This window comes from Sebastes fasciatus, chromosome 2 (genome assembly GCF_043250625.1).
Source record: "Sebastes fasciatus isolate fSebFas1 chromosome 2, fSebFas1.pri, whole genome shotgun sequence".
Classification (NCBI taxonomy): Eukaryota; Metazoa; Chordata; class Actinopteri; order Perciformes; family Sebastidae; genus Sebastes; species Sebastes fasciatus.
This window is the reverse complement of record NC_133796.1, coordinates 4,034,864-4,052,318: the sequence shown is the minus strand read 5'-3', so window position 1 is coordinate 4,052,318 and position 17,455 is coordinate 4,034,864. Positions and strand designations below refer to the sequence as shown.

The 17,455-nt window shown below is 42.2% G+C and overlaps 1 protein-coding gene across 9 annotated transcripts in view; it reads right to left on the bottom strand.

The window, feature by feature from the left end:
- Positions 1 to 1,983: 1,983 nt before the first annotated feature.
- The window catches only part of ppip5k1a (diphosphoinositol pentakisphosphate kinase 1a), a 45,157-nt gene continuing 29,685 nt past the window's right edge, over positions 1,984 to 17,455 (bottom strand). For 4 of the 9 annotated variants that reach the window (XM_074658856.1, XM_074658874.1, XM_074658866.1 and 1 more), the window contains 3 exons: positions 6,106 to 6,243; positions 5,902 to 6,015; positions 1,984 to 4,692 (listed from right to left, as the gene is read on the bottom strand). In XM_074658856.1, coding sequence (XP_074514957.1) covers positions 4,061 to 4,692; positions 5,902 to 6,015; positions 6,106 to 6,243 — 884 coding nt within the window. In that variant the 3' untranslated portion in view covers positions 1,984 to 4,060. Of the gene's footprint in view, positions 4,693 to 5,901; positions 6,016 to 6,105; positions 6,244 to 9,254; positions 9,435 to 10,029; positions 10,084 to 15,405; positions 15,469 to 17,455 lie in introns of all 9 variants that reach the window. The other 5 variants (XM_074658815.1, XM_074658823.1, XM_074658838.1 and 2 more) reach the window with 3 other exon arrangements.

Genomic DNA, 17,455 nt, shown 5'->3' with positions numbered 1-17,455 from the left:
GTCCAGTGAGCCAACAGGAAGTCACCCAGAAGATGATGATGATGTACATGTGTACTCCAGCACACTGTGACATCACTGATGGGGGTGCGGTTACAGACAAAGCACAAGCCAAGTTTTTATCAAAATGTAGCACAAATTTTAACAAAATTTCCAGAAAATCTGCAAAACAAAATACAACTTGATGCACGTTTCGATCCACTACTGTTATGAAAATATTAAGAGTTGAGAGTATTGAGATAAACACTTGGTGGAGCTAATTCTTCAGTCGGGTGCCGTTAAACCGTTGCAGAAGAAGAGGACGCAAAACAAGATGATGTAATTAAAGCGCCAGTCAAACCTCAAAAGCGATGTAAATGTGACATTTATGTTTGTTTCATTTAGTACACATTCATCACATGCTTCATGTACGTTATGATTTATTCGTCTGTTTCCGGTGGGCTTTGTCACATTTTGATTTTATAAGGGCTGTCAAATTTAACGCAAATTCGCATTAACGCCACTAATTTCTTTAAGACTTGCAATTTTGGAGGTTTTAGTGGGCTCAGTTTTAAAGCTAGAGTGAAGATAGTGGTATCATATGAAACTAGAAAACCTAATGAATTCATTGGTACCAACCATGTCAAACTAGCTTGTCGCAAAGGAGGTTAAATAACGCTCCAAACATATGCCAAATTTTGGCGAGGAAAAACTGTCATGGCCATTTTCAAAGGGGTCCCTTGACCTCTGACCTCCAGATCAGTGAATGTAAATGGGTTCTATGGGTACCCACGAGTCTCCCCTTTACAGACACGCCCACTTTATGATAATCACATGCAGTTTGGGGCAAGTCATAGTCAAGTCAGCACACTGACACACTGACAGCTGTTGTTGCCTGTTGGGCTGCAGTTTGCCATGTTATGATTGGAGCATATTGTTTTATGTTAAATGCAGTACCTGTGAGGGTTTCTGGATCAATATCTGTCATTGTTTTGTGTTGTTAATTGATTTACAATAATAAATATATACATATATTTACATAAAGCAAGTTTATTTGCCCACTCCCATGTTGATAAGAGGATTAAATACTTGACAAATCTCCCTTTAAGGTTCATTTTGAACAGATAAAACAATTGATTGACAGCCCTAGTTAAAACTTTTGTGATATTTTACCTTTTTTATTTTTTATTTCTGGGGTTTCCACTCTTCCACTGAGGTGTTTTATATGCAACTTGAAAATGCGCTAACGAACACTTAGATGGAAATGCACTTACTGATGTTCAACCTGCTGTTAAGTTGCCGTTGAGTTCAGTATTTCAAAGGAAAACTGTGAGGTCTGAATTATCCAGAGTGATGGGGACACTGTTTTTTGGAAACACACATCACTGCTGATATTTAAAATAAATACATTTCAGAGCACCACAATCACAGACAGAAATGACAGAAGAACGAAACATTTCAAAACCTGAACATATAAAACCCCAAACTATCTGCACGGACACCAACATGTTCTCACTATCCTCAAGTGAGCAAACGTTTTAGGCTTTTTTTGTAATTTGAGCGAACTGACCCTTTAAGCAAACAGCACCTGCAGCACAGAAGCAAAACAGAGTGATTATCTGCGCACGCACGCACGCACGCACGCACGTACGCACGTACGGGTTGACATGTCAGTTTCACTAACTCACAGTTGTGTTTCTCACCTCTACAGTACATCGCAATGTAACATGAAATCCCACTGTTAAAACACAGAATTGCACATCAGCGTACTCGTCTACCTGAATTGCTTCTCAAGCATGTGTGCACCCGCCCCCCCAAACACACACTCACACATACTGTACATACACACCTGCTACATAACTGCTTGCCACAATAAAAGCACATTAAATGTAAAATGCTCCTCCTGTTTGTTCAGTGATAAAATGAGAGATTCAGATTTTTCCCACGTCATGAGGTGATTTTACAAAAAATATACAATAGCTATGGTACAATTAAATATCTGATGTGGGTATCAAAAATACCAGACTTTCTTTTTTTTTTTTTTTTCAAGACTCATTTCAAAATAAATATTTTTCTCTCTATCAATTTCCTACTGATTATATTAAAATCTTCCATGAAGCTTAAGGACTTTGGCAGTAAGCAGTGCACACACACAGTTTGACCTGGAGATTGAACACTTATTATATTTTACTGTCAGTAATGAAGATTCTTTTGTTTTTAAAATCACAGATGCACGTATGTAACATGTAGCGCCACAGAAGCTCAGCACAGGACGAACGCTGGCGTACGGCGAAGAGCCACAGATTGGATTTTCTCTGTCTGGTACTTTGAGTCATTTCCTGTGTTTCTCATAAACAGTAGTGAGTCTATGCGTCACTGTATCCTGTAACAAACAAAGAAGACTTGGTTGCTCCAACGCCACGACACGACACGTGTCCTGATACCCGTCACCGGATTGTGATGGATGTCAGGAAAGCTGGTTCACTACTGCAGCTGTCCAAAGGGTAAAGGCTAAAGGTAAGAAAGACGTGAGACAGACTTTACACAGTTTAAAGCTCCATTAATCGACATATTTATGGTCACAATGAATCAATTTGAAAACATGAAATGAGGCAACTCTTTTTCTTTTAGCTTTTTTGTTTTAGTTTAACAGCAGATTTCCTGTATGGTTAAGACTCAACGCTCTCATCAACCCCTGATAAACTCACTGTCACCTCACCTGCCCAAAACAAAATAGCAAACAGACACCGACTACGTTTACATGCACCGAAAATATTCCTACTAAGCTGTTTACATGGGTAATTAAAAGGAATATTCCACTAATATTCCTGTTTGAAACTCGCTGTCACATGAGAGAAAATGGAAAATGCTAAAAAATCTGTTGTGCGGCGGGTTAACCGAGGCTTTCACACCGAGATTTGAGGCTCATACGATACGGGAATATTCACTGTCAGTGTGCTAAATGATGCTGGTGACAGACAGTGACTAGCACGGCTAGCTAACGTTAGTTTGAGTGGGAGGCTGCTGCAGTAATACAGTTGTACATTAACGTCATAGCAGCATCAGACTGTCGTCTCCAACTAAATCTCAGCCTACAGATCAAACAGTTGGCTATTAACACATTGGTTATTTACAGACAACACTTAGACATGTAGAGATGTCTGGATAAGCAATATCCGGCCACTGTGTTGGACGGGGGAAGACTGAAGGGACATGACGGCGATCAACCTTCATTTATTAAGGTATCGTGAACGCTCAGGTTCAGACAAGAACGCAAAATAATTATTAGACATGTGTATAAAACAAACGTTTGGTTAACAAGAGATGAATGCAGACAAACTTGTCAAAATTACAATCCGAACACACGTCAGATTACATTGAAGTCTATGGGATCTTCGGTTTTCTGTCCCCCAAAAGGGGGCGAGGCCTTGACTTTTTGAGAAGTACCCGTGTGTGCCGGTCTGATGGATAGTGGATCATCTAGCAGATAAATTGACAGATATTTTTCTCAGGAGCTGATGGAGAGCAAACCAGAGCAGACACAAACACATCTCCTATAGGATGATGATTTAGTTCTGTGTCTGCTGGATGTGTAACACCTTCTCTATAACTGCTTTATAAGGTGGTAACATGTCGAGGCGTTTCTGCCCCCTAGTGGCCATAAATCGATTAATGCAGCTTTAAAGAAAGAGCTTGTGCAACCGCATATAAGCGACAGTAACAGAGAGCTTGACAATAAAGCTTCACCTTACAACAAGTGTCTCCCTACATCTAGAGACAGACGGACTGAACCAGTGGACTGTCAGAGGAGGCTCAGTGGTGTCACTGGTGTGTCCCCAGTGTGCTTTTCTTTTCAAAGGCAATGAACATGAATGATTGTCATATGATTGTCCAACACAGAGCCTAGTGAGGATCAGCTGCCCATTCATTATTACTCAACACGCAGTAGTCGTCGAGCTAGAGGAGATGGGAGGTCGGTCGGCTGTAACACAGTACAGTGCCTCACTGCTCACGATAGACAACAAGGATGATGTTTGTAACGTTACAGATGTAACCACAGTAGTTTCTGACAGATCTGAGGTCTCTACGGCTCTGCTGTGTGAGTGGCTCCGACCTCTAGCGGCGACTCAGGATGGGGGAGGCTTTCTGGACTGTCCATCCACAGCTCCATCGACTCCTGAGTGTCAAAGAACTCGTCGGGTCCCTCGGGAGACTGGGGCGTCTGGGAGCTGGAGCCCGCCTCGCTGCTGCTCTCTCGGAGCTCCAGCAGCACCGGCAGAGAGCCGGGGAGGCAGTAACCCTCCATCCGAGCCAGAGTGAGCTCTGCCAACGCAGAGCAGGGCGGCCTTAGGCCGATATCTGAAACATTGGAGGCATCCACGGCTTCAGAAGCCACCTCTGGCTCTTCCTCTGTAAGTTCAGGATCACCAGGCTGGTGACCAGTAACAGCGCAGAGCTCACCGTCATCCTCTGGCGAGTTATTTGGAGTCAGAGGGACTTCGCCGGGGTTTGACTGAGCAGAGCAAGTTGGGTCGAGGCCTTGTGACCCGACGGCGGTAACTAGCTGAGAGGAAATGTTTTGAGAGGAGTGAGTTTCCTCGCTGCTCTGAGGGGTGAGGGAGATCTTATCACTGAAGCTGAAGCGTGGGGAAGTGTCGGCTGTAGTGGGAGAAGACGGTCCAGCGCTGGATACCGTGCTGGATGGACCGCTGCTGTCTGCAGGAACACAAGATAAACCCACAGCACCAGGATGAGAGGGAATAAGAATACAGACAGAACTATAGTGTTAGATTCATGTAGCTAAACGTTTCAAAAACAGAACAAAGAAGGAAAATTAAAGGGCGAGTCCATCTGCGTTCTTTTCTGGTTTTTTTTTCAAATGGAAACGTCCTGTCGTTAGCAAAGAGCAGTGACGCAGGTTACCACGGTAAGCTAATTAATAAGGTTATGAATAATGTGAACGCTAGCACTAGCTGACGCAACGTTGGGTGTGCAAAGTTTGGAAATAACTGAAAGGGTTAGCTCAGATTTTTTGAAGTTGGGTTGTGCATATACTCCCATGTTCTGAGGTAAAATTACTGTTTTTGTGAATGTAGTCTGGTGGCTTTGAAGACAACGATATAACGGCTTTGGTTCCCTCCAGGAAAGGACTGTCTTTGTTTTAATTATAGCGTACACTTAAATACTTAATATTGATTATTGATTTTAGGCGGATAAAATAATTTTTTTTGCTGCTCCCGACCAGCCTTTTCTGACGGGGAACTCAAGGCGTTATATCGCTCTCTTCGAAGCCACCAGACTACATTCACAAAAACAGTAATTTTACCTCACAGAACACAGAAGTTGCCGGTCTACCGCTGCATCGATCGGTTGGTTTGTTCGTGTTATTTTGTGACTTTCGGATCCAAACTAACGTGGCGTCCACAGCAGTACAGACTGCTTAGCTTCCGTGCTGGTACTCCCTTACTGTAGATAATATACACTGAAAGGATAATAAAGATATATGTAGAACGTCATCATGCAGAAACCTACATCAGGTCACGTGGGAATAAGGTTTTAGAAGGGCTTGAGAAAATAGCATTTTGGGGCTAAAACATACGTACTTCGACCAAAATGTAATGTTAGGATTTGTATAAATATGAAACACCACTGGGAAGCTACAGAATTAGATAAAAACCTAAAAACAATTTAAATAATGGACCCGTCCTTTAATAAGGTTTAATTTGCAAGAAGACTATAGTGTTGGTTCGTTGAGTTCATCTGAAAAGATGACGGACAGCACTAACGGAGACCAAACTGTGAGGCTGTAATGGACGACTTGTCTTCCATAAATAGTCCACAGACGTGTGAAACTGAGACAGTCGAGGGAGGCCAACCTAGAAATGTCAAATCTTGGTGGGAACAAAGAGACGCTGTGATACTCACACCAAGGAGGTCTGTCAGAACGAGATCTGAGAGAGATGGAGGAAGTGAGGACTCTCTGAGGGATGTACGAGTCCACCGACGGCTGGTTGTGTGTGTCAAACATGGCTGACAGAGCTGCGGGGATGGAGCAAAGACCACGGGTCCGGTTAAGTGATGATGATTATGATGAATACACTGTAAGTAACATGAATCATTTCTGCTAACCTCTGGTGGTCCTCGTGTGTGGATCCCCGGCGCTCTCGCACACAATGGTGAGGAAGTCGTTGACCTGCTTTAGCGACAGAGAGTTGTGGAGCGTTTCCAGAGGATAGATGGAGGGCACCATGGAGCAGCCTTCGAAGCCTGCGGCAGAGGAGAGACACGGCGCCCGCAGGCACATCAGCCCTCAGTTAGAGACCGGGCAGTCAGAACCACTTCAGCTGACACCACCGCCCCAATGCCACCCATAACACTACACCTCAACACGGTGCTCTCTCAAATCCTGCTCCTGTCTCTGAACGGGCCCTAACCCGCTGCGAACGCCTGCCAGCCTCTACGGTTCATTTCCACGCAGGCAAGTTGCAAAAAAACACCATGCTGGACGCCAAGACAACATGACACCATATCAAACGGGAACAAGTCTACACATCTCAAAACGTCTCTCGCTGTGTTTGCAAAAGCAAGCAGGTCTGGAAAACATAACGTCTGCCTTTGTGGTCAGTCCCAACACACACAGAAGCTGCAGCTCTAACGGCAGCAGCAGCACACGCTGGTCAAAGCTGTCCAGACTGCAGCTCAGGTCCAACACTAAGTTCATCCACTGTTAGTTCACAACCAAGTCGCACCTCACCAGAGCCGTTCACAATCACAAAGCTTGCCTCGATCGGTCTAAAAACCTCAGAGGAGGATGTTCTTTACTGTGTTCGTCTGCACCGGGTGTGAATACGCCAAATGTACAGCAAACAAGCAGGAAATCACATGCTGGTTAAAGGTCAGGTAGGAGGTCATTCACATCTGATTCAAACACGGCAGCTGACTCCAAAGAGTTGAATGTGCTGTGGATTAATTAATAATACCAGTACTGTTATGAAACATGGAGGCTAGTGATGATAGATTATCTGCTTAGAGCTGGAAGTATTGAGAAAAAAAAAGATCTTTAATCTTGGAGTGAGACAGCTTGAGGCCAAGACGATGCCGCTCTGTCAGCAGCAATCTGTTTGTGTCACCTAAACATGGAAATATTCATATATTATGTTGTCAAGAACCCTCTGCCAACATGACGCTATGTGCAATATGTTGATTTATATACAGTTTGTAGAGGAATGGCTGATAATGTACGTGTTTCTATTGAACTTCTACTGTGTATAGTGTATGTAGGAGTGGGGTGGTGGGTGCAAACATGATTTTTCTACAAAGCCCTGACTTCATGTGAAGAAATGCACCAATACTTCTCAGTGCTTCAGTGTTTAATGTAATAAATAAAATGAGCAAAGTGTCCTGATTTAGATCAGGAAAAATCTGATCAAAGAAAAAGCAAACAACTAAGAATATGACCAAGATAGTTTATATTAAGCAAGGCTCAACACTAACTTTTAAAAGTGGTTGCCATGCTGACAACCAGGCATCAGTGTTTGGTTGCCGAAACTGAAAATATGTTTGCCATTTTTAGTCACCTTATATTTTAAGTAATTAAGATTAGGGCTGTCAATCAATTTGAATATTTATTTATATCGCGAGTAACCACGCTCTTCCAGAGCTTTTATCTGTTCTTTAATGTACCTTAAAAGGAGATACGTCAAGTATTTAATCCTCTTATCAACATGGGAGTGGACAAATATGCTGCTTTATGCAAATGTATGTATATATGTATTATTGGAAATCAACTAACAACACAAAACAATGACAGATATTGTCCAGAAACCCTCACAGGTACTGCATTTAGCATAAAACAATATGCTCAAATCATAACATGGCAAACTGCAGCCCAACAGGCAACAACAGCTGTCAGTGTGTCAGTGTGCTGACTTCACTATGACTTGCCCCAAACTGCATGTGATTATCATAAAGTGGGCGTGTCTGTAAAGGGGAGACTCGTGGGTACCCATAGAACACATTTACATTCACACATCTGGAGGTCAGAGGTCAAGGGACCCCTTTGAAAATGGCCATGACCGTTTTTGTTCGGCAAAATTTAGCGTACGTTTGGAGCGTCATTTAACCTCCTTCAGGAAAAGCTAGTATGACATGGTTGGTACCAATGGATTCTTTAGGTTTTTTAGTTTCATATGATACCAGTATCTTCACTCTAGCTTTAAAACTGAGCCCGCTACAACCTCCGAAAGATCGATTGCATTAAAGAAATTAGTGGCATTAAAATGAATCTGCGTTAACGTGTTATTATTATCATAAACACGTTCATTGTTAGATTTTAAGACATTTATAAGCTTATAAGAAACTTGTTAACAGTTTGTTGCTGCAATTTACGTTAAAATGATGTGTTTGAGAGTCCTAATACTGATTAACTAACGCTCGTTACAAGGAACTTAATATAAAGTGTTACCGTTTACTTTCTGCTACAGACACATTTCTGTCTGTACTCAATAACGTGGAGGTCTGATATGCCAGATTTTGGCCTCATGATCACTGCAGTGTATCCAAACATCAGTGGGTGTTGGTGAGGGTGAACACTCTGCTCAGCTTTTATTGATGCTTGTTTGTTGTTTGACATTTTATCAAACAAATTATTGTGTCTCTCGTCTGTTGCTGCTGTAATTACATTTCCTGCCAAGATAAATTAATTGTAATTTTTTTCCATCTAGGTGGCCTCAATCTGAAACGAAATGGAACTGATGTGTGTTGCTGTTTTATTGTGTGCATAATTACAACAGTAATGCCAGTTTATCTGGCCTTTGTATATTTGGAAGCGTGGAAAGGACGGATCCTGTGGACACATACCATTAGCGTCTATCACTGGTGCGGGAGTTTGTTTGCAACTTTTGATCTACTCGTCCCTCTGCTACGCACCGGTCTCATAAAATAGATGTGCGAAGTGTTCTTCTGGTTAGGAATCCTTCATACAAATTAAGACACTCTGAGGGTTTACGGATTGGAGAAGAGGAGGGGGAAAGGCTACTGACACCACTGCAGAGGGGAAAGAGAGTAGTCGCAAAAAAATGGCCCCAAAACCCCCAAACAGCTCACACCACGCCAGCTTGCAATCTGCATAACCACAGAAACAGGCAAGCATGCAGAAACATCAAGAGGCAAAGCATGAGAGTCAACCACAGAACAAGCACAGTCCCAACTAAACCGTGAGCAGTGGTTGAACGGGGGCGTGAGGCTGGGGGTATGGAGGGCGGGGGCCAGGGGCTGACCGTGGAGGTACTCTAGGGGGTCTTGGCCGGAGATGAGCCAGTTTCGGAAGAGGCGGAGGTGGTAGGAGCACTGGTGGAGGTGGTGGGCCAGCGCCCCGTCCAGAGAGAGGTGGCGGCCCAGGCTGAGGTCGCTGGAGAAATGCCTCAACAACTGGGCCACACGGTGCTCCTCCAGGGGCTCTGAGGAAGAAGAGGGAGAGCGAGGAAGGACAGAGCAGCAGGAGGAGGAGGAGGGGCAGTACAAAAGACACGAAACGATAGGATATAAGCGAGGAGGAAGAGGAAGGGAAACAGAGAGAGGAGATAGGAGGTAGGAGTGTGTGTGTGCATGAAGGTGGTGCTGGAAACGCAAGACGCAGCCAACAGCTCATCATGACCGCCAGATCAGAAGAAGCAGCAAACTGTCTCAAGCAACTTTCTGCGATCAAAAAAAAAAATCACCCAGCACTTCAGCGAAGCTTGGAACAAGCAAAAAAATAAAACCATCATGTTGCTCCTCTGCGGTATCTCCATTTTTAATTTAAAAAGTAATCCAATTAATTAATGAGAATCCACAAAAGGAGCAAGAGTGACACAAGACATTTACAGGAAGCCCAAAATTAACGACAGTCTCGCAGCCACCTCCCCAGACGAACAAGCTTTTTACAAGTGCAGGTAAAACTTGTGTCCACACATCAACCAACAGTTATGACGACTGATGTCATCTTATCACGCCGTTTACACAAAGCTGCAGCTGGACATTTGGTGCCAACACGAAACTGCGTCGCCGTCGTACCTTTTGCAGGGCACCACACAGGTGGAGCTATGGTGGATGTGTCATCTTGTGTTCCTGTGGTGAACAATATATGTAAGAGAAAAGCATACTAATATTGTGTGTGGAAGTTATACTGAATGTATTTGCATGGAATCATCTTAACAGGAAGGGTTCATTTAGTAGGGAGTCGTGCTCACACTTTACAGCTCTGGTTGATGAGTCACAGAAACTCTCCACGAAACACTTGTGGATGAACATTTTTGCCAGTCAGACCAGTTAAACGACAAAAAAATCTTCACAAAGCAATCCAACTAGGCTATTCAATCCAAAAGCAGAGATATGAGAACATTTACAAAATCCAGACTGACCAAAACTTTCCTATTAAATCCATTTAAACCAGTCCTCTTTTCAACAACAACAACATTAATATCTCAGTAGATGCTTCCCTTCTGTCTCACCGAGAAATGTACTCAAGAAATGATCTAAAAATCAATAGATATAGCAAAGTGGAGACATTCAGCTGTAGCCATAAACATTGTAATTACACTTTTTATCATTAATTAGGGCTGTACCGAATAGTTCAAAGCTTCATTCATAACGTTGACATTCATTCTCTTTAAACCCTGTATTTGTGCTCAGTTTCAGATAAAGATCAAGCTAAACTAATATTATTAATATTATACTGTTTGTAGAATTAGATTATCCAGTGGTGGCTGCGTAGGCTTGTTTCCGACTCGTGTCATCCAAACATTTCCAATAACTCCAGAGTGTTGTAAACAGGGTTGGAAATTAGCATTAACCAAGTCAATTGAGTGCCTTGTAAAATTTGGAATCCACCAGCCACAGTGGCAGGTAGACAAAAAAGTTAATTTCCAACGCTGGTTGTAAAATCCAAAAGTCAACATGCTGCTTCAATCCATATTTGTTGGCGTTTAGCCTTTCAAGAACAACATTTTCACTGCTGTTTGCTCTCCCACTTGGCCACACACAGATAGACACTGACGAGTTATATTCATTAAAGAAGGTTGATTTAATCCGATGAATCACTTTATTCAAATTGAGGATTTTGTTTGAGGATTTTTTTATTGTTTTTTTAGGGTGATGATGTCATAAAATATGACAACAGACATTCAAAGCTTCATTTGAAAACCTGAATAGAAGCTTTCAATGTAAAAACAAGACATTCGGTACAGCCCCATCATTAATAATTAATATATTTGCCCCTTTTTCACGTCTTGAACACACCGAACAACCACATCTGTGCACTGAAAACATTGAAAAACATGTGTGTGCTTATGGATCAAAACAAAACTGACCGATGTTTCTTTAAGAACAGACATGAGGGGGTGGGATGAACAATGCTTTTAACCCTTCCTCTGTTCGTTGCCAATAAGAGATGATCCCGGTTCAGTCGGCTGTGATTGAACATATTCACCCTTTAATCCACATGAGTTAGCATTGACTGAGAGCCATGAAGGTCAGAGGAAGGGTTAAACATTCATGTGCTGCTGGTGGCGTTTAACAATGAGCTCAATTCACATCCTCTACAATGATGATAACAGGTGTGTATTTACTGTATACACATGCACACAAGTGCACACACGTTCACACACGTTCACACGTTCACACACGTTCACACACGTTCACACACGTTCACACACGTCTAAAAAAAACTGAATTATTGGGTAATGGTGATCAATTTACAAATTGTATGCAGGATGTTAAACAGGGTTCCCACCCTCGGCTCAGTACTACGTTCCATCCATAAGGCTCTTTGCTTTGTTATGCTGCTTTTTTAAAACATGAAAACAGTGAAGAGGGATGAAACTTTGAAAAAGGAATGATGGGTCTGGTTGCTGTTACAGGTCCCAAAAGAGACCGTCAGGGTTCACTCGTTATTTATGAGTATAATTGATGTTTGAAAGTCAGTTTACTAGTCACAGGATGGCGTATTAGGGCCATTAAAGGTAAAAAAAAAATAATAATTACGGAGCTGGAAGAGAGGGGTAATATTCTGAGGAAAAGCTCAGACTCTCACATATTTATTACTTAAAAATCGCAGAGAATATTTAAGTTCTTTTCTCGTAAATTTGTCATTTTGTTCTTGAAGATTTACAGATTTAATCACGGAAAATCTGAGTATTTTCTCTGAATATTAACTCCCTTCCCCGGCTCCATAATAATACATATCTTGGCCCTAATACGCTGTCGTATAGGGAGTACTACTGTGTAGTTGTATAATGTCTCCTGTGGCTCAGGACGAACGGTGGTATCTCTGTGTGGAGACTCATTGTCAACAGAAAGCCTGTGTTGCGTTGTAAGACTGGAAGGATCCAGTGATTTTGGAGCTCGAGACTAAAAGTCAGGAAACCTCGGCTTCTGCTGCTTCACCTCTCAACCTTCTTTGTCTCTTGCAAGTCCCCAAACTTTATTGAAGTGTGACACTAAATTGAAGTAGCCCTTTAATAAACCAGGGCTGTTATTGACCTTCAGGAATGATTTTTCAACAGGCCCTGTTGCAAAAAAAAATATCTATCATGACTTGAAACAGAAAAACGCCAGCAAACCGAAACACGTTGGTCTCACGATAAAATTGTTCTTTATACTGAAAGTGTTGCTGGAGTTTTGACCTCTACAGAATATTTTCCTTCTCCGTGCACTTTGGAAGTTGTGCCAGAAATCATTACTCTGCTAGATATTTTGTGTAGACAAGGAGACACTAAGTCCAGATAAATGAGTCCAGTACTGACCTAACTCTCCTCCAGCACTATATGCAGCACTATGCACTATATTTACTGTCCGACATTTTATTAAAATTACTGTTGTGCGACTCTACAGCTGGCAGCGATGACACAAAATGATGATGATTAGAAAGTGTCCAAAATCTCAATTTACTGCTCACTATTTAGTGTCTGTTATATAAGGAGCAGTGAGCCCACTATTCACAATGTAAACAGCAGTAATGAAGCACTGGGAGACAATCAACTAAAATGAAGTCAGACTAGATTTGCGACTTCCTTTTTTCCTTCACATTGTGCTGCATTAAAGAAACATTTCGTAAATATCTGTTGTGCTGTTTTGGTTCATTCTCCATGTTATCTGCAAAACAGGGCATGTTATCTTACATCCAAGTAGCTGCTGCTGTTGGACACTTGTATGACGACATTATTTGTATATTGTACATGGCCAAGAAATTGACTTTCTCCTGGAGAAATCTAGCCGGGAAAATCGGATTTCTCTAGTCCTTTATAGGAACCAAAATACTGCAGAACGCCGACAGTAAGCCGCTTACTTAAGTTCATGTAAACGCAGTTATTGATCCAGGTCGGTGTCATCCTACACAAAAGGGAAATAGACCAGTACTTAGTCTCTGATTTAAACTGGGCTCAGTTGGAAATTAGGAAACTGGCAGACACTAAATTATATTTCTAAAATGCATCGCAATGGAAAATCTCCAATGTGGGTTTTGCAGTGAATGTCTGTGAAAATGTTGACTGCGGTTAACCGGCACAAGAGGTAAGTAACACTTTGCTATAACCTAATGATTTGTTTTGTTAGAATGGTCTTTTGTTAATCATCCATCGGTTAGAAGTCAAGTCTAAAGGCCTTTACACACTGGAGGACGTGACGAATAAATGAAATGAAAATGTGGCATACTATCAAACTATCAAAACTATTCATACTGGCAGCGATGCAAATTTGCGACAGTTGCAACACTTTACGCAGGCAGGGCACCAACTAAAGGGATCCTATTGACCCAGAGCAGCGTCTGTCTGAGGTAAAGTCTAAACTACTGTAAGCTGTTTTATTGAGTTTCCTTTTGGCAAAATGCTCAGAGTAAATTTTCCTCTGGCAAACAGCCACACAGTGTACTGTATATGTTTAGGGCTTTTATTGTGAAAGGAAGGAAAGAACGGAAGGAATGGATCTGGTCTGCGCTGAATTTGTGAAGGTTGAAAGGAGTAATAAAGTTTACCGTCTTGATTCGAACTACGGAGCCACCGTGTTGTTGTACACTAAGGGGAATGGGAATCAAGGAGCATTCTGGGAGGCACATCCATCTTAGGAGGGTGGCGTACGGAGCTACGGAAGACTGTTATTGTCTGTCACCGGTCTATTCGTCTCATCTGTCAACCATTCATCATCAGAAATGTATACGTCACATTCCCTATAGTGTACGTATTGAATATGTCCGTTCCGCACAACGTGATTGGATGATGCCTTTATTTGCGGTGCGAAAGCTCAGAAATATCAACCTTGTTTTTCCGCTGCGTAATATTTGTGTTCTGTGTTAGAAGTAACAAAAACAACAGTTTGAAAAAAATATAGGGATGCACCGATACCAGCATCAGGTATCGGGTCCGATACTGTGCTCATGTACTCGTACTCGCAAAACGGCTCCGATACAACGGCACCGATACCACTTTCGCACGCGCTCACGCTCCACCTCCCCGGGCCGGGGTGCGCCCGACCCTGCGGGGCCGGGATTCCACCTCGGCCACCGTGCGCGGCCCTCACTTTCATTGCGCCACAGGGTTTGGCTTGCACCCTCTGACTCGCGCGTGCGTTAGACTCCTTGGTCCGGTTTCAGACCCCTGGCGCCTTTTAAGTGTGCCGAGCCCCGCCCTGGGGGCACAACGCGGTTGGGGCGCACTAAGGACAGTCCGCCCAGGCCTCGGCCCACGGCCCAGGGAAGCACCTTCGCCCCGAGCCTTTCCAAGCCGACCTAGAGCCGGTCGCGGCGCTCCGCCTCATATGAGGGACTCCCCAGCCTGCCGTGTGTCGTTCACACCCTCCAGCTGGCTGTTAACGAGGTCTTTTGGCACAGAGAAGTACTCGTATCGGTACTCGGTATCGGCGAGTACCCAAATGTCGGTACTTGTACTCGGTCTGAAAAAAAGTGGTATCGGTGCATCCCTAAAAAAATATATTGACGTGCAAATTAATCACATAAAAAATAAACACCCCTGGTGTGCAAAGGCCGTAAGAAGAGAATAAATAGAGTAAAATGTGGTGAAATACTGTAAATGGGAAATGATTCCCTGCTGATATCCGGTGTTTTTAAGGTACTATATTTTCTGCTACACTACCATGAGGCCTTTGTAAACATTCACTGACATTCCCTGTCTCCTAATTTATTGATATTTTACATATTCAATGACCAGTGGGAACCCTGGTTAGAAAGAGAATGTCAGGTAGTGTTAGAAAAAGTCCAAAGCATAATGGGTAAACAAAATGTTTTTTAAAATGAAATCATTAGAAAAAAATAATGGAAACTTGGAATGCTGGAGGGCCATGTGAAAAAAAGACAACAACCCAAGGTCAGAAAAACAAGTTTGAAGACATGCAAGACAAAGGGAGGTGAAGTGGAAAAATACTTGAAAGAAGCAGACGTACCATTAGTCGGATACTTTGCAAACGACACAGAAAATCGTTTTACTGCCGGCATAGACAACAACTCTGAGGAAATAAAAAAAATAAAAAAAATCACTAGTGTTACTTTGAGCCACAGTAACTTGTATAAATCATGTTTTTTTTTTTTTTTATCATTTCCCTGTTCTTCTCTAATGTGGACGCCATAGTGAGAAAGATCAACCAGCACCTGAAGATATTATAATTAAGAATCAGAACTACCTGTTCCAGTTTGTGAAGAAGACCTGACTGAAGTTACTGTTGAAGATATTTGATGTTTTGAAGATGTCGGCTGTGGGGGCAACACATGGATGGAACATCTTCCGATGATGAATGAGATGAAATGTTTTAACTGAGGAGGTGAAGAGAGTACGCACCAAGAACTAGAAAACTTCGATAAACAAGCTCAATATTCAGCCCTAACATTAACCCTGCTTGACGTCTAACCACGACAAGTCAAACAACAATCCCAGTTGAATGCCGTTCAGCCTCTCTGTCATGTTTGGAGACAACAATGAAAAATATCAACTGGTGAACCTGATCAAGATGCTTCAGCATCAAAACACATGTAAAAACAAAATGACAGAGCGGAGGTTGCATGCACTGAATCAGCACAATGTGTGCGTACTCGACTGCATCAAGACTACAATAATTCCTTTGGTTCTTGAAAAAGGAGGTGGAACAAGATGGATGACAAAAGACCAACAGCGAGTCTACATGTGAGGCGACCAGGAGGATGACGGTATGTCAGGTGTGTGATGCCACAGTGACATCTACTGGACGACATGACAACAGACAACAGCTACACAATCAGGGCCAAGTATGGTGGCCATGTCGCATCACTCAGCCCCTTGGATTTAATATTGACTGTCCTTTTCACATAGAATATTATTCAAATAGTTGTTTGAATAATATTTGTGCACAGTTACTTACAGCCCCAGCTCTCTAACTCCATCAGCAGAGGGCCGACACATTCAGAAGAAATGAAGAGTGGATGATGAGATGTGAAGTTGCTGTATGACTTCTGCTACTGAGTCAGAATACATCAGATTATCATGTTTCTCTTGGAAGTATCAGGGATGAGGATCTTATGTCAGCAGCCAGCAGTGATATCAAAACGTCTCCAGCTGTTTGGCTACTAGTCATTTTAACTGGTTGTGATACAGATGTATGTTTGGATATTGCACCTATCTCCTATAGGCAAGGTCTGAAATGAACTTTTTTCACTTCCTGTCACTTGTCTACCACTTTTTAAATCTCTGCGCTAAATGAAGGAATAACATTTTACATCTGATGTCATTCAATATATACAATAATCAATATAATATATATATGGTAAATTAGATTGTTCGAATAACACCATAGCTTCTGGGGGAGCCCTATTTTTCGGGGCAGGGAGGTTACTGTACACAGTAGTGTACTGTGCTGTACTTAATAGCTATTGTCAACTATAGTGGTTATTTGCATAAAAACACACAATTCAAATGATTATGATTATTTAAATATTTGCTTTGATTAAAAAAAATCTTGGACAACAACTAGGAACCAACGAGAACCGGTTCTCTGTTCCCATCTCTAGCGTTTTCCCTGTCTGCCAAAGTGACGGATGGCCTGATGATTTTATCCGCCACTGCCAACAATTTACCCGCATTTAGCGGGTGGCGAGTGATCATTTCAGACCCTGAGTGCTAATATAATTTATATATTTTGCACTCAGCGGCTCACGTCAATTTCAGACCCTGCCTATAGGAGAACAAATCTCCTCAAATCCACTGTTATTTACGGAGCTATTATACTATAGTATTATAAGAGTATCTAATGCAATTAAGTGCATGAACGAACAGTTACTGATTTTTCTGGATTGCTGATATTTGTTTTTTTTTGTTTGTATTTGGTGTCTTAAGGTTTGAAATATGTATACCTCACTGCATGGAATTTGCTGGCATAATTTTTTATATAAGGTAATGTGAGTACAGTGATTTTTGAATGAGATGTTTGAATGTATACAACTGTTTGTGGTTTCTGCGTCGGACCC